This window comes from Trachemys scripta, chromosome 4 (genome assembly GCF_013100865.1).
Source record: "Trachemys scripta elegans isolate TJP31775 chromosome 4, CAS_Tse_1.0, whole genome shotgun sequence".
Lineage (NCBI taxonomy): Eukaryota > Metazoa > Chordata > Testudines > Emydidae > Trachemys > Trachemys scripta.
In genome coordinates, this window is record NC_048301.1 from 45958178 (window position 1) to 45981655 (window position 23478).

The window sequence follows — 23478 nt, forward strand, 5'->3', positions numbered from 1 at the left end:
CAAGAAACCTTGTGCCTTAAACTGTTTTATGTATATTAAGCAATATTTATTGCTTAGCATAAAAATTACTGTAACTTATATAGTATAAAGGAAATGGTTTGATTTACTCCAGTTTATCCCGTAAACTGGACATTGAGTATGTTCTCTTAAATTTTGCATGGAAAGAGGAAGAGGCTAGAAAGGAAAGAGGCAGTCCAATACATTTCTCCTAAAAATCCAAGGAAACCCACACTTTCTAGTAATATTTTACAATCATGTATAGACTACCTAATTCTGAGAAATGGGGCCTTGTTTCTTTTCTCTGTCTAAGAGGAAGATCTGCAGGGAGCCCCGTTATGACTTGCATATTCAGGACTACTCAGCCCCTCTGGTGCAAACTGCGGCTGAACGAAGCTCTGCTCTGGCACATTCCCTGTGCTCCGTCCCCAATATACCCTCTCCTTTCATTTACACTGTAGAGGGGGTGGGGAAAGAGGAAAGGGGTTAGTAGTACCAGTGGAGAGCTCCCATGTGCAGGAAGAATTCTCCACCAGTTATCTTCAACTGGTTTAAGGCCACTTTGCACTGTATGAGTATCACAAAGTGGACTGAATGGACCAGAGAATCCAGCCCAGAGTGTGGTTTAAAAAAATAATTCTTAGGCTTGTTTAGCTTATTATAAAAATTATGAAACCTTTGTTACAAATTAATATAATTTCCAGAAGAGTGGAAAATCTTTGGCAAAGAAAGAATAGAAGTCCCATTTTTCTCCGGTACCTTTAGCAAGATGAAGCTTAGACAAAATTGACAAGATTAATTTACCTCTTTACCCTGCTGATTTTCTCAGAAATTTTTCATATGTACATATTTTTTCAGTTTCAATGTGAGATTTTTATTTTCTGTTTTGTTACTGTTAGAGTTTGCTGTATATAAATAGCCTGGGCTTTGATCAATGTTTTCAAATGATCCACTGTCATTCTTAATTTAACCTGGAGCTGAATACTCCGTTGGGCAATTAGGATGATTAGATTTTTTTTTTTGCGCACACTTATAGCTGTATTTTTCCTCATCAGAGTACTACTGTGCCAAAATATAAAAATCTGTTGCTTGGGATGTTGGGCTGATTATCATGCAATAGCTTCTAGTTCAGCAGCAACTTAAGATCTATTTTCAATAATTTAAGAATCACTATTGTATATCTAAGTGGACCCATGCTCTACATAAAAGCTATGGTGAGAATATGGGCTAAGCTCTACAATTATAGAATGTTTATTCTTTGTGTAACGGTGTGATTATTTTACTTTTTTCTTCACACTTAGAACTAAAGTTCCTGGAAATCTATATTTTTCCCTGGGTTTTTTAGGTGTGTCCTAGTCTCATAAAGCTCATTCTTTGTTGAAAAATCTAAGCAATAAAAATCCAAAATAAATGTTTAAATCTCCCTGTTGCTTCCCCAAAATTTAATTTTTAAATACAATGTTTTTTGTTTTACAGTGAAAACTCACATGCAACAAGGCTTAATCTCTGTTGCTGCTCGTACTGTGATAACACATCTGGTGAACCACTTAGGCCACTATCCGATGAGTGGAGGCCCTGCTATGCTAACCAGTCAAGTTTGTGAGAACAATGACAATCCTTACAGTGAAAGTCCTGAGCTTTCTCCTGAACTTTTTGAGAGCCCAAACCTCCAGTTCTTTGTGTTAAACAACACTACTTTAGTCTCTTGTATACAAATCCAAGCAGAAGAGAATATGCCTGGAGGAGGATTGTCTGCTGGACTTGCATCTGCTAATTCAAATGTCAGAATTATAGTGCGTGATCTGTCTGGTAAATACTCATGGGATTCTGCCATTTTGTATGGACCATCATCTTTATGTGGATTATCAGAACATACTTTTTTGGCACTTTCTGTATTTCAGCAAGAGAAACCTGAAGATGCCCCATCATCTGAGCATGTAGAGGATGTATCTGTAAGGGATGGAATTGCACTTCAGGTAAAAAGGAAATTTAGAGAAACTGTGCCAACGTGGGATACAATTAGGGAAGAAGAAGATGCTCTTGATGAACTGTTACATTATTTAGGTGTCACTAGTCCTGAATGCTTACAGAGAGCAGGCGTCTCACTGAACATACCTGCTCCTCAACCTATCTGCATCTCTGAGAAACAGGAAAATGATGTCATCAATGCTATCCTTAAACAACACACAGAAGAGAGAGAATTTGTTGAAAAACACTTCAGTGACTTAAATATGAAGGCTGTGGAACAGGATGAGCCAACTTCACAAAAGCCCCAATCGGCATTTTACTATTGCAGATTACTTCTCAGTATATTGGGAATGAATTCATGGGATAAAAGGTAAAAAAACCCCTGTTTTTTAACACAAATTACTATTGGTTTAAAAGTACAGTGTTTGGTAACAATTATGTAACTCTCCATCATTTTATTAATCCTCCTAACTTTAGGCAGTAGAACTGGTTAGGCCAAGAATGCCTTTGGCCAACTGATAGCAGAATTTTTGAGATGGGGGAGTGGGCGTCTACTGAGGAGGAGGAAGGTTGTTTTATTACTTTCATCCCACTGTATGGAGAGACTGGGAAGAGGAGGGAACAGCCTACTGATCTTGTTTCTCCCCAAGATCCATGCAGACAGGGAGATTGAAGACAGATGACCTCCTTTCCAGCTCAGTGCAGGGATACTATTGGTGGGAGAATACCCTCTCTCCCTACTCTGCTCTCCTCAGTAGCTCCATTAAGAAACCTTAGATTGGTGGAGAAAGACACCCTTGCTCCCACCTCTCTGCTCTCCTTCCAAGCTTCTGTAGGGGTATGGGGAAGACAAGACACCTAGCCCTACCAGACCCAAACTCTGGAATAGCAGCAAGTTTGTTGTTGCTGTGTTACTGGTAAACACCCTTTTGTCCTGCCTGAGGAAAGAGGATGCATGTGTCGTCTCCCTAGAAAAGTGCACAAATGTAAATCTGAAAAGGAGAGAGGTTGTTTTCCTCACATTTTTTCAGTTTGCATAATCTTGAATGTTGCAAATAACAATAGGAGGTAAAAAAAATTCAGTGAGAAAGAGAGGTACTTTTTGTGTTGACCGTACCGTTTTTTTGTTTTGTTTTGTTTTTTTAAAATATAGAATTCATATCCCAGAATGTAAGGGCCTTTCTAAAATCACTCTCTCTGTTGAGTGAAATGCTGAATCAAAATACTTACCTACTGTGAAGGGAAAATGGATATTCTATAGACCTAGAATAAGTCTGGATCAGTAAAATAATATTGCAGTCATATGAGTGAAACATTTTGATCACAAAGAACTTTGGTAGCAAATGGGTTGCAACCATTCTTAATACTTAATGGGCCTTTAGTTTGCCAAAGCAGCCTGTTTTCCAATGGGTAACGCTCCCCATCTCACTTCAGTATATTTTATGAGTATCTTAAGTAGGTTTAAACATTGGATAGTGGTTATTTTGCTGTAACGTAACTGTTTCTTAAAAAAACAAAAAGCATTACAGATGACGAGATGGGCCGATGTACTCTGTCTTGCTCTGCAATTCAGGAATGTAGAGTTCAGTTTTTAATGCACTCTCTGGGCTGGTAGATTATGGGGAAACCTGCTTTATAGTGATAGACTCAATCTATTTTACAAAGAGAAACTTAAGGGTTGACTTGGATATAGTCTATAAGTATCTATATAGGGAACAAATATTTTGTTATGGGTTCTTCAATCCAGCAGAGGGAAATACAACACGAGCCAATGCTGGTAGTTGAAGCTTGACAAACTGGACTGGAATTTGGTGTAAATTTTAAACTAGTTAACCATTGGAACAATTTTCCAAGGGTCATGAAGGGTCTCTATCACTAACAATTTTTAAATCAAGTTTGGATGGTTTTCTACAAGATACCCAAAATAATTCCTAGAGTGTAAGTTCTATGGCCTGTGTTATACAGGAAGTCAGGCTAGATGGTCACAAATGGCCCCTTCTGGCTTGAGATCTATGAATCTGTCATGTGTCACTAAGCAGCTGTCCTCAGGCCTACTACGTAGTAAATAATATGGGCTCCAAAGGGAGTCCTGTCCAGTCTTCTGCAGACAGCTGAAGTCACTAGGTTGAGTGAGGAAAGTGGGCATACGTAGAGTTATGCTGAAGACTTTAAGAAGGGTGCAGAAGACCTTCTGACATAAAATTGACAATGTGTATAACTTATTTTTAAAGGAAATTTGAGAAGGCAAGAAAATTGTGGGTGATTGCATGACTGGAACTGAAATATGTTCTTGTATTTTCCTATGGCCATTACTGGACAGGTAACAAAAATGTTATTAATTTTTCTCTGTTTAGAAGGAGCTTTCATCTCCTGAAAAAAAATGAAAAGTTACTTCGAGAACTTAGAAATTTGGACTCAAGACAATGGTAAGTTACGTTTTAAAAATTGCCTAATACTCTAACTAATTTAATCATTTTTATTTTTCAAAGTGAGTTTGTACAACTATTGTTTATATGGAACTGGAGACTAATTTATGTTCCAATAAGTGATTCATGTTCACTAAATTTTGGAAGCAGTACGTGCTAAAAATTAAGTGAAACTAAAATGAAATGAATAATTAATAGATTATCCTGAAAGAAAATAAACCCCCATCCCCAAAACAAGTAATTCATCTGTCAAATACGATTTTTTCTGTGTTCCATGAAAATTATGCAAAACATGTGCTATAATGCCCATGTTGTACTTGCATATCTAATAAAAGGGATACATTCTAAAATTCAGTTCCAATCGCTTTGAAACTAATTTTATAGCTGTCAAAGCCATCGGTATTTGAGGAGGAATGAAAGTGATTAGAGTTGAGGTTCTCATGGAAAGCTAAAGCTATTTCAGGATGAACTAGTGACCAGCAAAGGTTTGAGTCACTGTCCACTGCAAGCCACTTTTTCAGGCTTGTAGTTTCTCTTTTAAGATGTTTTATTAAATCTTTTATGAATGGACACCAAAGTAGCATCTGAAGGCATTTAAGTACATTGTATGTAGGCTCTCAGTAGTGGATGTTAGAGAAATATCATCTAGTACATAAGTGGCATTGTTGTTGAGATCTCAGTGTTTATTCCCATCGTAGGTTAGCTTCAAGAAAAGTGAAAGTTTTGGAGATGTGTTTAGTTTTTAAAAATCTTAAATTTTGCTGAGTGCTCTTTCCCTTTATTGGGAGGGTATTTTTGAATATGAAAGACAGTATTAAATGCATTAAAGAATGGGCCAAGGAATTTACTGGCTACTCTGCATTTTGTCAGTTGTCCTCCAAGGATCACATGACTGTGTCAACAGCTATAGCATTAATAAATTCAGAATTAGTAGGACAGTTGTGGGAAACTGTGTTAAGTTGCTCGACTCTATATCCACCAATCAGCAATCCAGGGACACAAGAAATTACCTTGCTACTTAAGGATATTAAATTCATCTTCCTGAGACACATTTATCATTCACAAGGATTATCACTATTAATGATAATGAAGGGTCTTCTTCATAATGTAAAATAATGCCCAAATCATAGGTTTTGCTTATTTCATGTCTTCAGCTGTAAATATCTTACTCAACTTTCTGAATACATTATTATACCATTTGTTGCTGCTAATTTCAGCCGATGTACCACTATGCTGAATTAATCCTTCACACGTGAAAGTTCCTATTGGCAAACTGTAAAAGAGAAGGCAAAGGAATAGAAAAGAGGATTAGAAGATGGCAAAGAACAGAAAGAGACTTTTTTTAATTGTACTGCACTTTCATTGCCTTTTTGATACTGACAGCTATGATCTGTGTGTAGTGTTTGCATTTTCTGTCTCTGTGTTAAGACTTGAAAGTGAACTCTTACTCAGTGACAATCCAATGACAATCCTATGTTTTACAGCCGAGAGACACACAAGATTGCAGTATTTTATGTTGCTGAGGGACAAGAAGATAAACACTCCATCCTCACTAACACTGGAGGAAGCCAAGCCTATGAAGATTTTGTAGCAGGCCTTGGTTGGGAGGTATCTGTTTTAAGTTTTATTTATATCTTCTGAGTTTTGTGTTAGATTGTAGAAAACAAATATAAAATGGGAGGCTGATTGTTTTTTCTCTCTACTCTTCCATCTCTATTATTCCTTATTACTGCTCACAATTACCCAAACATCTTATTCTGAAAATAGGACACTAAGATTGAAATTCTGGTTATACTTATGTCAGTGATGCTATATAAATGAACTGTTGAGACAGCAGAGCTTTACTGGCTTTGAAAGGTGAACCTGTGGAAGCTTCTACATAATCGGAGGCTGTTCAACAGTGTGCAATAAGCCACCCTGTTCCTGACTTGTATACACTAAATAAACTATGTCTGTATTGTTGTGTAGGCCTGAAAGGTGTTAAATCCATTTAAGGTTCTGCACATTGCTCAGATTTGGGAGTTGGAGAAATAATGGCATGCTGCTTCTCTCATCCTCTTCTCCCTACCTCTAAAGAGCGAGAGACACACATATAACTTTATCTCTTTCACCAAGAAATGGATTGTGTGGCATAATCATATAAGTACCACTGCCACCATTAGAGCATTAGTTAAATATAGTTCTATTCTATTGACTCTCCCCTGGTCCAAATTCTCTTTGCTACACTAATCACCATCCCATTCTGGCTGCTCAAGACAGACCGCCACTACCATCAATAAGAGGACGCTTTAGGTACAGACCTGTCCAACGGAAGTGCAGGAATCATCACTGCTTCTGGCTCTCTTGGAAGTGCCACCTGAAATTAATATTTAATCGTTTCCTTAAAGATCAATAAATGGTAGTAGCTTAAATGACTAAAGCTTGCTTTTTCAATTTGTACGTTAATTCCAAGGCAATATATCAGCTCCTGACTTGAGCTGTGAAAAAGCTTTGAGCAAAGCTGGCAAATTTTGGCTTGCCTAGTGACTTTCCACACACATTCTAAGTGTAGGGAATTTTTCTTGTCAGAAAGCATCAGTTTTCACTTTGTGAGAATGGAAAATTGTGAAATTCAAAGACATAACTGAAAATTTGCAAATATGATGGTAAGTCTTAAATGTGATGGAAACAGACTTTTTTACAATTAAAGAAGTTTTGTAAACCTGATAAAGTGTTATGTATTATTTCAGTTCTGCAGCAACATTTTTACAAAGTTAAATCAAACCGATTCAAACATATTTAATCTCACACTAGCCAATAATGTATTTGCTATTATACCAACAAAAAAATCCAGAATTTCATGCCAAGAGGCTAAAACATTTAATATGCTGTTAAGGAAAGTAATCTCAATTTTAAAAGGCATTTAATTTAAATTTATAATGCGGATTACTTCTGGCTTTCCTCCTCAGTGTTCAGGAATGGGAAAAAACATGGGACAGCAATATCTGTGTTTGTGATGGGGCCAGCAGAACTATAGCAGTTGCCCTTCCTTCCTGTTGGAAAGCCAGAACAATCATCATGGTTCTTTATGTGGTAGTTCCCCATGTCTTCTGAGGAGAAGAAAAGCAACTGCTAGTACTGGCTCTCAGGAGAGTGTCAAGATGCCACTGTTTCCACTCTTACTTTTTTCCCTTTAACCTTTACCTCCCACCAGTCTCTGAGATTGTTATACCCTCTTGTACCAATAAATATAGATGTTCCTTCACTGCAGTTAGTTTCTTTTCTAATTAAATCCTTTTAATTAGTGAGCCTCTGCTCCTTTAGATAAACTTAATAGTACAAAAGGATCAGCATCAGAACAGAATTACGGGTTTTTTAAATGTATATGATGATTGAAAAGGCTTTCTCTGAAAAGTATTTTACCACCAGATATTACTTTTTTTCCCCTAACGTTACATGGGCTTTGATCTTAGGTGAATCTCACAAACCATTGTGGTTTTATGGGAGGACTGCAAAAAAACAAAAGCACTGGATTGACCACTCCATATTTTGCTACCTCTACAGTGGAAGTAATGTTTCATGTGTCAACAAGAATGCCTTCTGATTCAGATGACTCTTTAACAAAAAAGGTAGGTGGTTTTTAATACAGCATTTCCCTTAGGTAACAGTATATCAAGGGATTTTAGGAAATCATTCCTTAAAAATAATTAATATTTTTTTTCTAAAAATAATACAGTGCTTGTTCCTCTAACAGTTTATATATTATTAAAGCTGGTTGGGGCGGGTAGACTATAGTGTTGTTAAATTACTTTCTACCAACCAATTAGTTTGCCACAGAAGATGAGTTTTGTCACATTTGTACATCTTATTGCTGCTGAGGTCACAGGAATGGTGAGGTAAGGAGAGGAAAAGGAACAGAGTTAAAAGTCTGTGTGGAAGAAAAAGCTCCAAATCTGAATGACATGTTCTAGTCCTTTGAGACTTCTGGATGTGAACTGTTAACGTCTCGAAATAGCTGATGAATACATGGTTCAAAGATGAATGTTTCAGTTATTCTGCAAGTCTTGCAGCCAAGCGTGTTCATAGAACATTTGCCTTTAAAAGAAAATCAAAATGTTAGGAACTTGACAACATTTAGTGAATTTAGTTGTATTGCTTTGGTGATGACACAAATGTTCAGCAGAAGTCTGCTCTCTTATATTCACCTTAAGGGAAAAATGGCTTTCTGTATTGGTATTTTTTCTTTAGAATTTAATAAATTCCATATTAGTGATGATAAGTTGAGGCCTCGAACATGTGTCCTATTACAAATGAACAATTGGCTATCATTAGACTGTCCCCCCATCCTCTGTACATATATCTTCAGATGTGCTAATCCATTCAGTAGACACATTAATGAGCACTGGTTGAAGTGTAATATTGGAGGAAGTGAGGCTGGTTGACCTCAGCATGGAGTTTAATACTTGTAATTAAATTAGATAGTCGACAGTAAAGAAAGAAATAGCCATGCCTCTGGCAAACTTCAATTATTAATGACTTTTTTTTGTTCTTTTTGTTCAACTTGAAGAAAATAATTTATATCTTTTTATTATCATTGTTATAAACTGACTTTTAATGCTAAAAGTGGCATTATACATTTTTTTAAACGATTAAAATATTTTTCTTCCATACCTAAGATGGGTACTTCCTACTCTACTCTTATTTCATAAAGTGCAGTCAGTGAATTATTTAGGTTTCTAAACAAATTATTAAAATATCTTAAGAGTAAAATCAACATAACTTTTTAATAAGAGTATAACTAAAGTAATAATATGATTCCTTTCTCTGCCCTTTTGAAGAAACCACTGAACTTTGCATACAGAAATATGTATCAATAACCTTTTTGGATTAGAGTGATTAAAAAGCAATGTGAGGAAAACATAATTAAAATTATTTCCATTATTCGTTAAATAACTAAAAAACCAAAAAAACATGTTACAGGTTTCAGCAGAAAGTGCTGCCTGAATCCTATATCTGTTTTCAAGAGAATTCAACCCTTTCCACATAGCTAATACCTTTAGCCACATTTCAGAGCTGGTCCAGTCCTTTGGTGATGTAATTTTTTTAAAAGTACAAATCAGTCACCATTTTCTCAGTTAGTTTGACATTCTTTCCTAAACCCCATTTCTTTCCGCTTTCATCCGTAATCACATTCTTCAATGATTTAGACTATTCTGAGAGGCAGTATGGTCTTAATTAATAGGGTACTACACTGTGAGTCAGGAGACCTGTATTCCATTCCTAACTCAGCCACTGACCTGCTGTGTAACTTTTTGGTCTTATCACTTTACCTCTCTATGCCTCTATTTCCCCTCCCATCTTCTGTCTATCTATTTAGATTTTAAACTCTTCAGGGTAGAGAATGTATCATGTGTTTTGTACAATGCCTCTGATTCCAGTTGGAACCTTTATAACCTATATGTACACTTCAGCAGTACACATAGTAGTAATCAACATATTATTCTTAAGATGTGCTAGATACAGTGTGCAGCATGTGACCTTTTACAACAGAAGATTATTTTTATTTCACATTTATATAACTTGTTGCTACTGAGGTCACAGAAAAGGTGATATAGGGGGAGGAAATGAAGGAAGATAAAAAAGGGTATGTCTACACTGGGAAAAAAAACAAAACCCTGCAGCAACATATCTCAGAGCCCTGGTCAATCGACTCAGGCTTGCACTATAGGGCTAAAAATAGAAGTGTAGACCTTTCTGCACAGTCTGAGACCCATCCCTGTTGCTGGGTTTCAGAGCCCAAACTCCAGTCCGACCAGGGATGTCTACGCTGCTACTGAGCCCAAGTCAGTTAACCCAGGCTGTGGGGTTTTTTGTTTTGTTTTTACAGCATAGACATACTCTAATTGTGTGGAAGAAGACCTGGGATCTTGAACTGTCACTGAGGATTTTGAATGTGTTTAGCCATGTTTTTAAGTGTTATTTATTGTACTTTGGTTGGCTGAAGAATTGTTGCTGGTTTCTATATTGTAATGTGCCTAGAGGTAGAAGATAGGTTCATCTTATAAATGGAAATTAAATTTAATTAAAATAAAACTTCTTCCTGCCAGCCCAACCACTGCAGCATCAAGATTCTAGTGCTTCAGATGCCAGGCCAATTTAAAACTTATTTTCTATCAATCTTTCTGAATAGTAAATAAAATTTTAAGTATCTTGGATATCTCAGAAACACTGGAGTCAAGAGATAACAGAGAGCAGAAAAGAAGATGAATTGAAAAGGAAGAGAAGGGAGTGTTTTGGAGTTCTGAGATCGGATTAAAATTTATCCTTCATCTTTGAATTTTTCTAAGTGAAAGGATATGTCAAAATAGAAATTATTATTTTAAATACAGTTACAAAAGTAACATAATGAAAGTGTCAAAATTTAAGATAGAATTCTAAAATCTCACAAGTCACAATGGGAGTGATATCACAGATTCGCCCATGCAGCTTACCCCCTGTCTAGCTACTGCTAGCACTTTGAGTGAAATTTGGAGTGGGAGGTTGTGAAAGTGTCTTAATTAATATATTATACATATGGTGTTAAAACAAAAAAGGTCATTTTCTAATTATTAGCCTGTTAATCCAGCTGAAACTTTTGGTGACTATATAAATGACTCAAGCTTAGTTTAACATTGTCAAAGACCTTCAAAAGAATTATAGACCTATAATTCATAGCTAATTGTTTTGCTTTGATTTTAATACAAACTGGGTGATTAAAGGCATAAGGCCATAAAGCATGGCCATTAGTGCAATACTAGTATTTTTATAAAATTGCAATTAATAGCATCCATTATTATTTTACAGGAGTAAAAAAAATTAATGTGTTAAAACAACATTTTATGAAGAACTTAACCAAATATTTGAAGGTGCCTTAGATAGACGCTGAATACATGTAACTTTGCCAAAAGTAGCTGCAATAAGAAGCTGCTTCTTAAATTTTTCTGCTGTTGTGTTCCTTCTGTACTTCTCTAGTGAACTTTATTTTTGAAGAAAACAAAATAAAATTTGAAGACTAGCTTTCATTATAAAAGGAAATAGTTTTTTTCCCCTTTCCTTCTTTAGATAAGTGGGTACTAGAAATTACAAATAATTTTGGCAAGAGTTCAAGGGTTAATGCAAGAGATAAATAAAAGGAATTTTCTGTAAATTGAGCCCTGCATTATTTCAGTTGTCTTGCCTTTCCAAACCTAACTCATTTAATTTTAAAAAGTAAATACTTAAATTTTTCCTGACAGTGTGCTTTGCTTTTTCTATCGTTTATTACTTCAATTATACTTGGTATCACTTAGAACAATCTGCCATTTGGAAATCTCAGTGTAGCCTGCAGCTTAGTATTAAGTCTGGCTGGTATTGTAACATGTACAGCATATGACGCTAATGTATCAAAATTAGATTTGATCATCCCTCCTGGTTATATTTATTTCACATTTCTTTTGTATTCAGTTAACATAAACATATTAGGAAAGCTGACACATGGTGATGGCTATATAGTAAGAATATTTAAGTATTTTGATTTAAAATTGCAGATAACTTGGCTTTTCCAAATTGTTGAGTATTTTTACTTATTTTTAACAATGAAGAAGAGGTTCAAAGCATAATTTATCCATTTCAGCTACAGCATATCTTTCTATTGTTTAATCATTTGTATATGGTGGTGCCTTTAATCCCCAACTCAGATTGGGGTTCCATTATGCTAGCCACTGTTCATGCACATAAGAGACAGTCTCCGTCCTGAAGAGCTTACGATCTAAATGGGCAAGACAAAGTATGGGGGCGGGAAGCGTTATTACCCCAATTTTCAAGTGGGGAACTGAGGCACAAAGGGCCACATCACTCATCTGGTGTAAATTTTCATAACTCCATTGACTTCAATTATGCCATGACAATTTATAAATCTAATCTTTGAGGGATTGTCCACATGGATTCCACTCTAGGTGCATTTGCATCCTAGGCACAGAAGATTGGATTATTTTAAATAGCTGTGTCTGTTGGGGCCACACATGCACCCTGGGCACCCTCTCACTCCCTATAGCAGAGAGTATAAAGGCTGGGGAAGCCACAACTCACTAATTTTCTTCTTACCACCTATGGCAGCAAGACAAAACCTTGTAAAGTCCACATCCCTTGCTCTGAGCTGGTTCATTTCTGTAGTTAGTTAACTTAGATAAATTTTCTTTGCCTACTGGCTTAAAAAAAAAACCCTCCAAAACTTTAGGTTTATTCAGAGTAGTGATAGGTTTCCTTTCCCTTGTACAAGGGCCTACTCCCTACAAGAATGTAAAATGTTTGACTTCAAGTTGCAGGGGTTCAAGATTTGCCTCTCCTCTGAAGCAGCAATGTTGGTGAATGATGGACACTCCCAATGCCCATACTGCCTGAAAGAAAGTTGTGCTTTGGAGCACTGCCCAGTTTACAAGTCCTTCTCCAAGAGGATTCAAAAATCAGAAGAACATAAGAATGGGCATACTGGGTCAGACCCCAGTGGTCCATCTACCCCAGTATACTGTCTTCCAACAGCGGCCAATGCCAGGTGTTTCAGAAGGAATGAACAAAACAGGGCAATTATCGATTGATCCATCCCCTGTCGTCCATTCCCAGCTTCTGGCAGGCAATGGCTAAGATACCCAGAGCATGGCATTGCATCCCTGACCATCTTGGCTAATAGCCATTCATGGACCTATTCTCCAAGAACTTATCTAATTCTTTTGCCTTCACAATATTCCCTCGCAATGAGTTCTACAGGTTGACTGTGCCTTGTGTCCTTTGTGTGTGTTAAACTGCTGCAAGAAAGGCAAAACTGAAACTCTTCCGCCTGGAAGTGTCCATGCAAGCTCCACTGGACCCCAGCAGACCTTCCAAGAAGCTCTAGGTACCAGGCGCATCCCATGCACTGAATGTCCTGGTGAGCCAAGACACCACCCCAGGCTCCTGTGAAACCTCATAAGCCCCATTCATCAGTGGCATTGGTGACGTCTTCAGAAAGGGTCTGTAAGGACATCGCTCTGGGGAATCAGGACAGGCACCTAAATGGGGGATGGAAAGCCTTCCCTAAGGCTTACTCTTCTAAATACCTAAAGAAATGGTGTCCTATCTCTGTGTGCCTGCATCGAAACCCAAGCCAGCTCCAGTGGTCTTTCCCACGCCAAGAACCATACTGCCTCCAGTACCATCAGCAAGTCACTGACCATGACACCAAATCTCCTAGCACAGAGTACTTTGGTACTGTCTGCCTCTGCACTGAGAACCATGGCACTGAATACTTCTGTACCAAGACCCATCACTACAATACTGCCCACATCCTTGACACCAACTGAGACTTTGACTTCGGTCACTTGAGGACTCTGTATCTGCACCAGACGAATATTTCTGTCAACATCTTTTCCCCCCCAATATTTTCATGGTTCAAGCAACTCAAGAAGAATCATAGCAACCAGAGCAACCCAAATCTACTTCTTGGGAGAACAAACCAAAGAAATTAGATCTCTTTGGGAGGAAAATATATTTCTCAGCAAGTCTGCAAATAAAAGTAGCAAATTATCATTGCTTTTGAAATACAATGTCCTGCTTTGGGCAGACTTTCTAACTTCATAGAGAGGCCACTGAAGGACCAGAATGAAGAACTGAAATCCCTCATGAGGGCCAACTCACAGCCTGAACAGTGTTAGAGGCTACACTTGATGCATCAGATGCTGCAGACAGGACAATGGACATTGCTGCGGCAATGAGAAGATTGCAGCAGTCTTGGAGGGAGGTCCAAGCCATTATAGGAGACCACCATTTGAAGGCAGTGAGCTCTTGAATAGTGGCATGGATGAAGCACTCCATATACTAAAAGACTCGAGGGCATTCATAAGGTTCTTAGGGCTATATGTCACAGCCCCAAAGAGGAAACATCAAAGGCAAAAAATCATTTTAAGACAGAGACTACTGTCTCAATATTAGACACAGAAATGGTCCTCGGAGACCCTAAGGAAGTTAATGATTTCACTTGAGGTGACCATCTGCCTTGTCCTTGGCTTGCCCCACAATCTAAGGCACCAGGCAAGATCCCGTTTTGACTCGCTTATCGAGAATTTGGTTGGAACAATTGGGATCCACTTCCAAGACATCTTTTCGCAACTACCTTGTGACCTAACAGCATCCCAGTGCACGAGAACAAGGGGCTCATTGGTATTTGGTAGTGAGTTTCAGCTGATAAGAATGTAAGTGATAAGAACGTAAGAATGGCCATACTGGGTCAGACCAAAGGTCCATTCAGCCCAGTATCCTGTCTACCAACAGTAGCCAATGCCAGGTGCCCCAGAGTGAGTGAACCTAACAGGTAATGATCAAGTGATCTCTCTCCTGCCATCCATCTTCACCCTCTGACAAACAGAGGCTAGGGACACCATTCCTTACCCATCCTGGCTAATAGCCATTAATGGACTTAACCTCCATGAATTTATCTAGTTTTTTAAACCCTCTTATAGTCCTGGCCTTCACGAACTCCTCAGGCAAAGTTGACTGTGCGCTGTGTGAAGAAGAACTTCCTTTTATTTGTTTTAAACCTGTTGCCCATTAATTTCATTTGGTGACCCCTAGTTCTTATATTATGGGAACAAGTAAATAACTTTTCCTTATTCACTTTCTCCACACCACTCATTATTTTATATACCTCTGCCATATCCCCCCCTTAGTCTCCTCTTTTCCAAGCTGAAAAGTCCTAGCCTCTTTAATCTCTCTTCATATGGGACCCATTCCAAACCCCTAATCATTTTAGTTGCCCTTCTCTGAACCTTTTCTAATGCCAGTATGTCTTTTTTGAGATGAGGAGACTACATCGGTACGCAGTATTCAAGATGTGGGTGTACCATGGATTTATATAAGGGCAATAAGATATTCTCGGTCTTATTCTCTATCCCTTTTTGAATGATTCCTAACATCCGGTTTGCTTTTTTGACTGCTGCTGCACACTGCGTGGACGTCTTCAGAGAACTATCCCCGATGACTCCAAGATCTCTTTCCTGATTAGTTGTAGCTAAATTAGCCCCCATCATATGGTATGTATAGATGGGGGTTTCCAAAATGTGGACTCATTTGCAATATTTTAGAAAAACAAATTCTACATGTTCTATTCCAGAGAGTGCCCAACCCTGGGCTCCCTCATGGACACCTCTCATATACCATGGGCTCCAGGAAGCTGAGACAAGGTGCCAATCACATTATCATGATAGTTCAGGTATGGACCACACAATTCTGGTATTCAGATTAACTGACTGTCACTATGAACACAGGTAACCTATATGTCCTGCCGCAACCTGTTTTCCCAGGATAGTGCTTGGATCCTACACCTTGACCCAGTGTCCCTAGACTTGACAGCCTGGATGTTAAATGGATGGATATACACAGAGAAACTGTTCTGCTACCATTCAAGACATTTTGCTGGAAAGCAGAAAACCTTCAACCAGATTTCAAACAGTTTTCTATTTTGGCATTTCAGCAACAACTCACCATTGAAGCTTTAATTTAATCAGTATTGGACTATCTACTTTAACTAAAGCAATTGGGATTGTCCTTCAGCTCAATAAGCATGCACCTGGCAGCAATCTGTGATAATCATCTGTCTGCCCAAGATCACACAGTCTTCTCACATCCCACAAAGATGACATTTCTAAGAGACCTCAATTCATGCTTTCCCACCAGTCAAGAAACCCTCTTCTTTCTGGGACCTTAACAGGACTTGATGGGTCCACATTTGAGCCTATGCTACCTGCTCTTTCTACCACCTGTTAATGAAGACAGTTTTTCTGGTAGCCATCATATCAGGTAGGAAGATGGAAGAGATCTAGGCTTTCATGGCAGGTCCCCCATATATGATCTTTCACAAGGACAGCGCCACTCTGAGGCCTCACCCAACTTTTCTGCCTAAGGTAGTTTCCAATTTTCACATCGATGAGTCAATTATCTCCCCGTTTTCTTCCATAAACTGCTCTCTTTCCGAGATGAAATAAAATTCCATATGCTCAGTGTTGTAAGAGCATTGTCCTTTTATTTGCATAGGACTAGGCCATTCAGGTGTATGCCTTTACTCTTTATGGCATTTGTTGAGAGGATTAAGGGACAACCATGTCACCACAGAGACTAGGTGGGTCTGACTGTAATAGGACTTGTTAACCATTTGATTAAGAAAATTCCCCTGGATGTATTGGGGAATCATTCCACTAGAACTAAAGTGACCTCTGCACTTTACATCCCCCATATCCGAGAGATGTATGGCAGCAACATGAAGCTTGATCCATGCATTGGATTGAAAAGACTGAAAAAAAAAAAATGGGTTTGTTTAGTCTGGAGAAGAGATGATGGGGGGAGGGGATATGATAGTGTTCAAATACGTAAAAGGTTGTTAAAAAGAAAAGGTGATAAATTGTTCTCCTTAACTGCTGAGGACAGGACAAGGAGTGATGAGGCTTAAATTGCAACAATGTCAGACATTGCTTCCTAACTGTAAGGGTAGTTAAGCACTAGAAAAATTGCCTAGGGAGGTTGTGGAATCTCAGTCATTGGGGGTTTTTTAAGAACACGGTAGACAAACTGCTATCAGGGATGATCTAGATCAAGGGTCGGCAACCTTTCAGAAGTGATGTACCGAGTCTTCATTTATTCACTCTAATTTAAGGTTTTGCGTGCCAATAATACATTTTAAGTTTTAGAAGGTCTGTTTCTATAAGTCTATAATATATTGTATGTAAACTATTGTATGTAAAGTAAATAAGGTTTTTAAAATTTTTAAGAAGCTTCATTTAAAATTAAATTTAAAATGCAGATCCCCCAGGACCTGGGCAGTGTGAGTGCCACTGAAAATCAGCTTGCCTGCCGCCTTCGGCACACGTGCCATAGGTTGCCTACCCCTGGTCTAGATAATACTTAGTCCTACCTTAGTGGAGGTGTCTGGACTAGATGACCTAGCGAGGTCCCTTCCAGTCCTACATTTCTATGATTCTATGATTTACCATTCACTATTGCCTGGTACAAGCAATCCAGATCAGATGCTAGCTTTGGTAGGGCATTCTTACAATCTTCGTTCAAATAGAACTCCTCTAATCCACTTCTAGGCAATTGCTTGTAGGTCACTGTAAGAGGGTCCGGACTCACCCCTGCGGCGCCTCCTGCTGGTCGTCCAGGGAATTAGCTCACCAGCCTCTGGAGCGCCCTCTGCAAGCCAGTGATCCGCCTTTCCTCTTCTCTGGCCCCCGTGTCCCACCCAGGACCCCGGTGCCCCTTGCTCTGGGTGCTGCCCCCTGGCAATACCCATACATATGCTAGGTCTCCCCTCCCAGGGGAACCCCCACGCACTAACCCCACCTCACCTCAGGATAAGGCCACAGCCAGTCACCAGCTAGCCCCCACTCTCTGGGGCAGACTGCAGTATAGGCCACTCATCATCGGCAAGGTTGGGTTTGAACCTGCTGCCTTGGCCTAGCCCTGGGCTGCCCTCTGCAACCCCCAGTACCCCTTGGCCTATTACCAGGCCGCAGCCTGGGGCTATCCAGGCTGGAGCTCCCCAGCTCCCCAGCCCTGCTCCACTCAGGTACCCTGTCTAGCCCCCTACAGCCAGGCCCTTCTCTCTCTGAAGGCAGAGAGAGACTCTTCCCTGAGCTCCTGGCTCCCAGCCTTTATAGGGCCTGCTGAGGCTGTTTGGGGCGTGGCCCCAGCTGCAGCCACTTCCCCTAATCAGCTCAGCCTTCACACTGCCTACTCCCTGGGCCATCTCAGGCCCTTCCAGGCCGGAGCAGGTGTCACCTGCTACAGTCACCAAGAGTGGAATCTGTTTGGACACTCACTAGAAGAAGAGAGAACCACAGCTTACCCTACAGTAACTGTGCTTCTTCAAGATATGTTCACACAGATTCCATAGCCTGCCTTCCTTTCCTGCTAATCAGAGTCCTGCTCCTATGAGATTCTGACTGAAGGAACTGAGTGTGGGTTTCAGCTACCTCACCCTTTATGCACTCTGTTATAAGGAGTGCTAAGGTGCAGGTGTGGCCCCCATGGACAAAAAAAAAATCATCTTGTGTGCATGGGGCACACGCACATCAGAGTGCAACTCCGTGTGGACAACACATCCTCTAGGGTAAGTAACTGTTTTATGTAGCCCTGAGAGAGAATTGACTTGTTCAGGATCATACAAGAAGTCTGTGTCAGAGTCAGGAATTGAGACCTCGGAGATGTAGGTTCAGTACAGTACTGGGCCACAAGAACATCCTCCATGTCTGCTAGAAATGTGAGTGTCGCTTTTCACTGAGTCTTTATTTTAAAAACTCTTATATCCAGTTACAAACCAACAGAGAACAGCACAAACTTGTAATAATGCAAAGAAGGCCACTAACAACCTGTTTAGGCCCTAAAATTTATCCCCTTTTAAGTAAATCCTAAGTAGTAGTCTAGGAGGTTTGTAGGTTATATTGTTAAATCATCCTCTACTCAGTGGTATCTGTTTATTATCCAGAGATGCTGCATAGGTTTTACTTTTATTTAAAGTACAGATATGCTCTTAAAATGACTGTGTAAAAGAGGCCCTTTCTTATTTAACGTGTGTGTGTGTGTTTGTTGTTTTGTTTTGCTTTGTTTTGTTCGGGGTAGTATCTGCTGACTACTTCTTACTCTTATCAATGCAGAGCCAGCACAGTTCAAAGAGTGAGTTGGATTCTGTTCCTTGAGTAGCATCAACAGAATAGTTTACAAAATAGTTTACAGGTAACGCTGTGTAAGCTAAATGAAGGCAATGGGCCAACAGAAATGTCATCTGTGGTATAATATGGGATTGAAAAGGTGTAACTGAAGACTTAATTTGTCACATACAACCTTTGTTATTGGTGGTGATGTGCGAGAGGGAAAGCAGTTCGCTTTCTCAGATGCCAGGTTGAGTTTTCAGGGCTGTCACTTAGTGGGAGGAAACATCATTTTATCTGTACACTGAACACATTAGATCAGGAAATCCCTTGAGAAATAATAACATGGAGCCACCTCATGCCATTTTTACAATTTCTTTTCAGAAAAGAACACATTTTAACAGAAGGTGAATTTTGGAGCATAAGGTTGAGATTTTCAAAAGTGGTCATCATTGGCCTAATTCTACTTTCATGAAAGATGATTGGAGTTTGCCACTGACTTAATGGAAGAGTTCAGCCAATCGTGAGCAGTTTTGAAAGTCACATCCTAAATGAGTTAAAAGTATTTCTTTTAACCTAGTATATTTTTGTTCCGAATGGTTTCAGGGGTGCACATTTTGAAACTTCTGGCCATTGAAAATTTGCAAGGGTATTCAGGCTTCAAGAAAAAATAAATACTTAGTTTCAGTGTTTTTTTGGAGCCATGGAAAATCCAGATTACATTTTTCTCTGATTATTTTATTTGATGGTAGCCCATTTCCAATCTGGCAAGAAGAGCAAAGTTCCAGATTCCTCAAATACAGATATTGTAGCCACAGATTCATTCAAACTGCTTTTGAGAATTGATATAGAAAGATTTCACACTTACAAACTTAGTCCCTATTAATCTTGGTGTGAAGATTTAAAGTATTTTGGTAAGTCAAATACAAGCCACTGAGCATCTTCTACCAATTTTATTAGGGAAAATTGTAGATTTAACTTGGAAATATTCTATATTGTCACAGCTGTTCATTTAAAAAAAGTTATACCTGACATCAACATACTAAACAGACCTAATTGAGAATGTTTGCTTTGACTTGCATCTAAATCAGGGACATTGCAATGTGGTTTGGATGTGTCCTCTCTCTGCACCCCACAGATTCTTCTTCAGTTCATTGTCATTTGGAATACAAGCCTTGGCTATATCTGTACAGCTGCAGTACTGTGTACTCAGCTGTTAAAAATTATTTTGTTTTTCCCTTCTTTTTCCAGCTAAGACATTTAGGAAATGACGAAGTGCACATTATCTGGTCAGAGCATACTCGAGACTACAGGAGAGGAATAATTCCTACAGAATTCGGTGATGTTCTTATTGTTATCTATCCAATGAAAAATCACATGTTCAGTATCCAGATCATGAAAAAACCAGAGGTAGAAATTTCTTTTGTTTTCCCCTCATGTGTTGACTAACTTTTAGGTTGTTTAAATATATGTTGCTGTTTTTTATGGTGTGACATATTAATCCAACAAGGTAATCCTTCTTTAATAATGACAGTAGTAAAATAGCTACAAGATAAGTCATGTGTACTGAGTGCGGTGTAGAGAGGAAAATAAGCAACTGTGAACAAAAGGCCCATAATCCCATCAAGCAGTTCTGATAACTAATATAAACTGCAACAACAAAGGTTAGAGTATTTTATGTAGTCACTTGAACTCTGAGATTAGATTAAATTAAATTTAGTCTGGTTTGTTAGATTTGTATTGTATTGTATTAGCACATGAATCTAAATCCTAGTTCTTTGTCCTGAGCTGGCTACCTCTTCCTCTTTGCTCCATTCAGTATTACCACTTTCCTTTCCTTCCTCTCTCAGCCATTTCTACCTTTCCTTTAGATTGCCACACAGGAATTCAGGCCCAGATTCAGAAAGGTATTTAAGCATGTTGGCTTTAAAGGGTCTATTTGTCTTGCTTAAAGTAAGACATATGCTTAAATATTTTGTTGAACTCAGGACTTAGTGTGGTTGCCTCCCTGTCTCATAGCCATGCTCTTTAACGGCACCAGATTGACCATTCAATGTGGATTGAGCAGCTGTTGGACAAGAAGCTGCAATGAATGGTTGGATCGCTTAATTCTTAGGTGTGATGTCAGTTGCATGGATTTACAGATTTGTGTTTTACAACACTGGATTTCGTTTACTATAAATATGAATACTAATAAGCTACATGAGAGAAATATGAAGTCAACCATATGGCACTGAGTGTGGTATGGTAGTGGCATTCATATGGTATTCAGGATAAAACTAATGCCATAAATGGTATGGTACTACCAAGGATGCACACATTTTAATTAAAACTACATTTTTCTCTTACTTGAAAGTATGAGGGGTTGCATTATTGCCATATTTTATTACTATTTTTAATTGCTTTAAGTAAGAAGGGAACATCCTTGCCCTAATAGCATCTTCCATTAAATGGAAAATGAATGACTTCACCAATCAAACTAGATAACTTCAAGATTCTCAAAATTGAGTAATGGCAAAAATAGTGCACTAAAACTCTTTTGTAGTGTGGATCACATCTTAGCAGACAGATTGCCTATTGGGTATCTCTCCCATTTATGATCACATATAGACCACCTCTCTTCCTTTTTACAGTCATATAAAATCCTTGTGGTGGCAACTACAGCAATTGTTTACATACTCAAAAAGGAAGGTATTTTATATATTTTTGCTTTTTTTTTTATGCTATTTAGTAGCTAAAAACAAAGTGCTGGGTCTCTTCTTACTTGAGACCCAGCACTGTGTAACAAGCCCTCTATCTGTGAAACACCAGCAAGTGCTCCACAGATCCCCAGAGGTCCACACACAGCTGCTCCAGAGTGATGGGGGAGTCCCAGATGCTAACTGGTCAGTGAAAAATATAATGTCAAAATATTAGAGCCAGATAATTCTGTGGACTTTTGGTCCTTAATATATGTATATCCCCAAACTTTCTGCTAGTCTCAGCCTAACTTCTAGAACTGTGCTTATAAGTTTGTGTATGCAAAGCCTGAATTTGCAGACATATCTGGTAGTTAGCCATGTATCAATCTATTATGTACACACAAATGCAAGATTTGACATCAGTGAGTTTCACATGAAGTTAGCATGATAAATACTGCAATGAAGGAAACACATGAGAGCAAATATGATTACAGGTGGAAGGCCTGATTCCCTACTTTTTTATTTTGAATTTGTTTAACGTATAAGCAAAAAGCATTCAGACTGATTTTATTATTCATGTACTTATCTACCAAAGTGTGCTAAGTACAGTACGCACACAAAGTAGACATGGGGGTAAAATCCTTGCCCTTTTCAAATCAACAGCAAAACTCCCATTGACTTCAGTGGGGGTCAAGATTTCATGTGTGGTTTCTGCTTCAAAAAGCATACAGTCTAATTGTAGATACGATATAAAAAATGACAGCAACAAATGGGGGAAAAGAGAGTGGTGGATAAAGATCCAATAATAGTCAGATGACAGTTATGTGCACATTTAGATAGTTCCACACTACAGATTCATGCTGTATCTAAAGATGTAATTTTTTTTTTTAAGTGGGTAATCATTTCCCCTCCCTTAGCCTTTTGAACTTCATCAGTGTCACATATATGACTTACTATTAGGCTTTTGGCAGAAAGTGTTGAAAATAAGCCTGTATGAGACACAATGTTCAAATGGTTACTTAAAACAGAATATGCAGAAAAATTATCTGTTACCAAGTTGTATTTTCATGAAAGAATAGGTCTATCACAAATAATTGTTGTGATTAACCAGAGATGAGGAAGAAAAAGAATGATGAGCTCTCCATTGTTAATGTTGATTTCTAATTGTTATGCAGAGATTTCATATTAGGATTGAATTTATTAATTTCTGATTCAGGTTCCATTCTTTGGTCCACTCTTCGATGGCGCTATTGTTAATGGAAAAATTCTTCCTATTATGGTTCGTGCAACAGCTATAAATGCAAGCCGAGCGCTGAAATCACTGATTCCATTATACCAAAATTTGTATCCTTTTCACCTGTACAGTTTTAACATACATTGACTTTTCAGGGCTAAAGATATTTTTCTCATGGGTTTTTGTTTTTAAACCTTAGATTTCTATCAATTTAATTCAGGGAATATATTTTAAACCGATTTTTTTTTTTTTAAGAAACTTCAGATTAATGCTTTAAAATTGCCAAATGAAGACCCTTTAGTGCTATTAAATAAGGAATGACGGTTTCACATACAAGTCCATTTCATATACAGATTTTTCCAAAAAGAGCTGATTTGTGGTATTATTAGCAACTTGTTCCTTTAGTGAAAGTAGATATTTGTTCATTGTTAACATTGTGTAATTTTGTTTTTCAATCCAGATTATTTTTGTTTCAAAAAGAGAAAAATTACTTTCTATTATGGCTG

At 38.4% G+C, this 23478-nt stretch overlaps 1 protein-coding gene across 1 annotated transcript in view; it reads left to right on the plus strand.

Annotated features, from left to right (window-relative positions):
• Positions 1-23478, plus strand: part of RALGAPA1 (Ral GTPase activating protein catalytic subunit alpha 1) — a gene marked incomplete in the record, with an annotated part of 246933 nt that overhangs the window by 181917 nt on the left and 41538 nt on the right. Inside the window, 6 exon segments of the mRNA XM_034768622.1 lie at positions 1474-2335; positions 4320-4391; positions 5876-5999; positions 7844-7999; positions 20309-20467; positions 22955-23082. Of these exon segments, the coding sequence (XP_034624513.1) occupies positions 1474-2335; positions 4320-4391; positions 5876-5999; positions 7844-7999; positions 20309-20467; positions 22955-23082 (1501 nt within the window).